Consider the following 6,000-nt stretch of genomic DNA (forward strand, 5'->3'; position numbering starts at 1 on the left):
TGAAGTGATTGCCTTGATGAAATACCTATAAACTTTGCATTCTTAAATTTCCTATTTTAAAAATTAGAATTTTGGCCAATTGAAAACTTATGTTGAATTTTTAAAAAATTTCTTTGCCATTATTTAAAACATTTTGAGAGTTTTAGTTTTTTCTGAGTTATATTTGCATACATTAAAAGTTTTCTCTTGTGAACATCTCTGGCATGAGGGAATATTAAAACCCTTTGACTAAGTCTGATGGCATCACAAATGAATCTCAGGTTGGAGTAGCTGTGGTTATCAGAGAAACTACTGACCAGCTCCCATTTCATAATTTCTCATTTCAAAAAGTGTAAAGGAAAAGTTCATTGTATTCATTGAAGAATGATAAAAGTATTATGACTCTCATTCAGTATGTTATTATTGTCCCCTACTAAATTAACCAGGTTCTGAACTTGCCTAGCTATAGACGTGGGTCCTGAAACAGCAAATAAAACACTTTATGCTTTAGTAAGACAGGTAGTGACAATTTAGTCTTTTGATTTCCCCTGAAATTTGGAGACTAGAACTGTTTTTTTCCTTTAAGTTTTTTCTTTTAAACCAGTATTTTTTATTTTTTTTATTTTTAAAGTAGGCTCCACACCCAGTGCGGGTCTTGAATTACAACCCTGAGATTAAAAGTCACATGTTCTACCGACTGAGCCAGCCAGGCGCCCCTAAACCAGTATTTTAAAATCCTCATTTCCTATCATATGATCTCACTGATATGAGGAATTTGAGAAATAAGACGAGGATCATAGGGGAAGGGAGGGAAAAGTGAAACAAGATGAAACCAGAGAGGGAGACAAACCATAAGAGACCCAGCAGAGGGTTGTTGGAATGGAGGGGGGTGGGAGGGATAGGGCGGCTGGGTGATAGACATTGGGGAGGGTATGTGCTACGGTGAGCACAGTGAATTGTGTAAGACTGATGAATCACAGACCTGTACCCCTGAAACAAATAATACATTATATGTTAATTAAAAAAATAAAAATAAAATCCTCATTTCCTGGGGTACCTGGATGGCTTAGTCAGTTAAGCATCCGACTCTTGATCTCAGCTCAGGAGCTCAGGTCTTGATCTCAGCGTTGTGAGTTGAAGCCCTGCATTGGGCCCCATGCTGGGCGTGTAGCCTACCTTAAAGAAAACAAAACAGAACAAAACTCTTGTAGCTTTTGTGTTGTTTGTTCAGTTTCCTAATAAAAGGAGCAGATATAATTTATCTTGCCAAAGGAGTTAAGATTTTGTCCTTCTTTAGAGCATAAGGATGTTCTAACTAAATCCGTATAGTAATCTTTAAATATTACAAATGCATTTAACTGTTTGGCTCTTTTAAATTAGTTAACTGTAGAATTGATTATGATCCTGAGGAAACTATAACACTAACAATTATGTTTTTTTAATAGGTTATTTCTGACAGACAGACACCAAAAAAAGATGAAAGTCTTGTATCCAAAGCAATGGAGTACATGTTCGGCTGGTAGTACAGTAAGAGCTAAGAACTCACCTACCATGGAGGAGGCTGCTACACTAAAACAGAGTTAGCAGAGTACTGCCGCCTTTCTTTTGGTTAGTTGTATAACCACTCATGGCAGTATTGGATAGCTATCTCATACTCTTTAGAAGACTTTTTCTTTAAGGATACAGCGTATTTGGAGCTCGCACTTTAAAAGATGCTTGAGATACGTTTTAAAGAAACAAAAAAATCCCTGTAAATAGGATTTTGTGCTTTCTGTGATAGTGCATGCTTAAGCACAAAAACTCAGCATTGATTACCGTAAATTATCTAATTGAATTTGTGGTGAAGATTTGTAGTCTTCATGAGTTGGTGGGGTGAATTTCATGAAGGGTAACTTGTATAGCTCCTTATAACAAGACACAAAGATTATAATTAACAATTTGAATTATGGTCTTTTAATTTAGATAGTATTTAATATTTTAATTATCCTTGTTTATGTATGTCCTGTCGTGGATTGTCATCCTTCAGTATACTAAAACCAAAACAGTCTTTTTAAAAACCTACTAAAGTTTCTTGATAATAAACTTTGTCAATTATATATATTGAACCTTTTTTGTAAGTGATTTATTTTATTAACTATTTAAAAAAATTTGAAGTGTAGAGGAAATATGTCATGAATCTCCACATACCTGTAATTTAGCTTTAATAACCATGTAACCATCAATATTTTGCCTTGTTTCTTCTCTCCCCCTTTTGTTTAAAGCCCATCTCAGATATGACATCATTTTATTTTTATTTATTTATTTTAAAAGATTTTATCTATTTATTTGACAGAGAGAGAGGGAGAGAGAAGCAGGCTCCCCACTGAGCAGGGAGTCCGACGTGGGGCTCGATCCCAGGGCTCTGGGATCATGACCTGAGCTGAAGGCAGACGCTTAACCGATTGAGCTACTCAGGCGCCCTGATGTCATTTTAATCTAAATACTTGAGGATATATCAAAAAAGAACATTCCCACTTATAATTACAGTATCAGTATCACACCTAACAGAATTAGTAACAGTTTCTTAGTATCTAATGTCCAGTCCATTTAAAAATTTCCCAGTTATCAGGGCACCTGGGTGGTTCAGTTGGTTAAGTTCTGACTTTAGCTCAGGTCAAGATCTCAGGGTCCTGGGATTGAGCCCTGCATTGGGCTCCACCCTCAGCAGGGAGTCTGCTTGTCCCTCTGCCCCTCCCCCTGCTTATGTGCTCTCTCTCTCTCTCTCTCTGTCCCAAATAAATAAAATCTTAAAAAAAAAAAAATTCCCAGTTATCTCCAAAATGTATTTATGGTTGGTTGGTTCAAATCACTGTCTAGAGTACGTGTACATGGTATATTTGGTGGTTTTTTCTTTTTCTTTTTTTTTTTTTTTACGATTTATTTATTTATTTTAGAGAGAGCAGGGGGAGCGGCATAGGGAGACAAGCAAATTCCCTGCTGAGCAGGGATCTCGATGGGGGGGCTCAGTCCCAGGACCCTGAGATCATGACCTGAGCTGAAATCAAGAGTCAGCGCTTAACCAGCTGAGCCACCCAGGCACCCCTGGTTGTTTTATTTTTAAAGTATCTTGAAATCTAAATTAGTTCCTGCTCTCTTCATACCGTACTTCTTGAAGAAGCTGTGGGAGTTGCCTATAGAGTCTCATAGACTCAGTTCGGTCAATTGCTCTTGTGTTTAATTTGTTCTGTCATTTATCCCATATCCTAAAAGTTGGATCTAGAGAGGAGTAATTAGATTCTGATTTCTCTTTTCTCTTCTTCCTTTTTTTTTGAGCAGTAATACTTGATAGTATGGTGCACCTTATATTTAATCAAGAGGCATTTAATTCTGGTTGTCTCACTTTACTGAGGCTCAAATTGGTCATTGGGCACATAGGCAAAATCTTGACACCTTTGTTGGAAAATTTCCCATAACTTTTTTGCATTATGTTTTTGAGAGTGTGCATTAACGGTATTTGCCTGAGTCAGTTATTTCATTAAGGTTTGCAAAATGAAGATTTTCCAAATCTATCATTTGTGTTGTATTTATTAGCTGGAATTCTTTTACATATAAAAACCTTGCTCCACCCATTAGGGCTATTTGGTTACATGGAATATATTCATACCAGAATGGCAGGATAAATATTTCATCCTTTCTTCTTACATTTTTCAGAGTAATTTTTGGTGCCCTGGCAACTCTAATTGGTGTCCAGTGAGTTAAAAAAAAGTTTTTCCCTTTAGTATCACTAGACACAGCTTTTTTTTTTTTTAATCACTGTTTTTAGTCACTTGTAGTCATTATCTTTTGTTCAAATTACTACCCTTGGCTAGTAGAACCTCATCAAGCTGGCTCTTGAATGAAAAGGAGGTTTTTAATTGAAATAATATTTCATCATAGTACAAGTGTCTAGGTAATCTGCATCTTTCTTTAATACATCTTTATAAAGAATAAAATAGCACATTGTATGGGAAGGTATTGATGTGCTTTTTAATAAGATCACAGCAAACTACCATTGAAGATTTGTTCAGTTCTCTGAGGTGAAGTGTGATACTAAGGAAAATACTGGCATGGTAAAAATCCATTTATCATTACATTTATAGAGTTTTTCTTCTAATACTTAACATCAAAGTTTTTCTCTTCCAACTTAAAATAAGACTGTATTTTATATCTTACATACAGAACTCAGTTTTTCAAGGTAGAACTGACTGCTAAATCCCGTTAAACTCTTGCATTTGTATTTGTGTTTTACACATATTGTAAAAGGATTATAGTTTTTTTGTTTGTTTTTGAGAGGGCATTTTATTTCTGTAGACCTTTGTGGAGCATGAAGTTTGCTTTCTGACTAAAAATACTTGTTTGCTATGTTGATTTTGTGTAAGCCCAATATTGTATTACTTGTCTTTGTATTCATAACATCATTTACTTAAAAAGAGCCAGAAAAGATATAAATGTATCAAACCAACACATTGTATGACTTAAACTTACACGGTGTTATAGATCAGTTATATCAATTAAAAAAAATAATAACAAAACCCAAAACGAATAGGAAAGAGCAAGGAAAATATCAGAAAGCAAACTGCCATCTTTTTCAGTACTACAAAACACAACAGAAGTGGAAACTGAGAAAGCTATTAAAGTTACCCTGAACGAAGCCTCTTCCTCAAAATTCAGAAAAGCTGATTTCATACAAAAATAAGTAACATAAAACTATAGTCATGCAAAGTTGTTATAAAAAATGGATGGTAATGGGGTCCCTAGGTGGCTCAGGTCATGATCCCGGGGTCCTGGGATCGAGCCCCGCATCAGGCTCCTTGCTCAATGGGGAGCCTGCTTCTCCCTCTGCTTGTGCTCTCTCCTCTCTCTCTCTGACAAAATCTTTAAAAAAAAAAACGGATGGTAAGGAACAAAATATTCGAAAGACATTGAACACCAGAACGGCATGCACATAAGAGGTCAGAAGTATGACCTAATATTTAAAAATGACTTCTAAGATGTTTTGAAAGTGATACAAAGTATGAAAGAATACCAAAAATTAGAATTTCAAAAACTTTGGGAAAGTACTAGAAATAAAAGGAAAAATAATTTGGAAGTAAGACTAAACTAGGGTAAACACAAAAGCAGACAAACAGCAGATAACATCTTATGGGAAATAGAATGTCAAAAGTAGGATGGCTTTATAAAAAGGATTCATGGGAAAATGATAAATCTTAGTAAAAAAAATATATACAGAAAAAATTATATGAGGAATATTTTTCTTAAAAAAAAAAATACTTGGAGCTACACATTGAAACAACACCCTGCCTACCTGACAATGTTCTCTCATTTAAAACTTTGGATTTGGCTATCTAGATAAAAGCAAGTGACTTAGAAGCAGCACTGTGCCAGGAGAAAATAATATATTTAAGATACTTGTAGGAAAAAAATGTGAGCAAAATATTTTATTTCTAACAAAACTGATTTTGAAGGGTAAATATTACTTCTCAGACATCAACTTGCAGGAATTCAGGAAACATGTTTTCCTTGAGTGCTTCCTGGGAAATGGACCAGAGAATGTGCTCAGATGAACTAAATAACTAGGAAGATGTTGACACAAAGTCTATGGTGAGCATTAAATTTGACATCACGTCACCACCAGAGTGCTGACCAGGTTCATTGCTTGAAGCTCAACCCACTGGGTGGATTGTCCCTCATTACTGTCTTTCTGTGTCTAATATGGCAGTGGTCAGTGTTTGGCATATAGCATTCTGATCCATCTGTGAATAAAACTTGTATTTTTTTCTCCCCTATTAGCTGATGATAGTGAACTCTAAGTTGTAGATTGTGAATTGAGGGAGAGGTGTTAGTATCTTGGACGTAAGTGATGTAGGGTTCTGGGCCACCTTTTCATTAACCTTGGGAGCCTGTGGTCCTGCTTGGCCCCCATCCTGAATGTACCATGGATTGCTGCCATGCTGGCTAGGCTGGTGGCTGGTGAATCTGACAATACTGAGCTGATGATGGGTC

The 6,000-nt window shown here is 35.8% G+C and overlaps 1 protein-coding gene across 2 annotated transcripts in view; it reads left to right on the forward strand.

The window, feature by feature from the left end:
• NUP35 (nucleoporin 35) overlaps positions 1-2,084 on the forward strand; it is a 41,178-nt gene extending 39,094 nt beyond the window's left edge. For both annotated transcript variants that reach the window (XR_010410241.1, XM_064586790.1), the window contains exon 9: positions 1,425-2,084. Coding sequence is in view for 1 of the 2 variants with exons in the window: in XM_064586790.1 (XP_064442860.1) it covers positions 1,425-1,502 (78 nt within the window). In the remaining variant the exon portion in view is untranslated. The remainder of the gene's footprint in view (positions 1-1,424) is intronic.
• The last annotated feature ends 3,916 nt before the right edge of the window (positions 2,085-6,000 follow it).

This window comes from Mirounga angustirostris, unplaced genomic scaffold, assembly GCF_029215605.1.
Source record: "Mirounga angustirostris isolate CCGP_5_RB_7025 unplaced genomic scaffold, mMirAng1.0.hap1 SCAF_3, whole genome shotgun sequence".
Lineage (NCBI taxonomy): Eukaryota > Metazoa > Chordata > Mammalia > Carnivora > Phocidae > Mirounga > Mirounga angustirostris.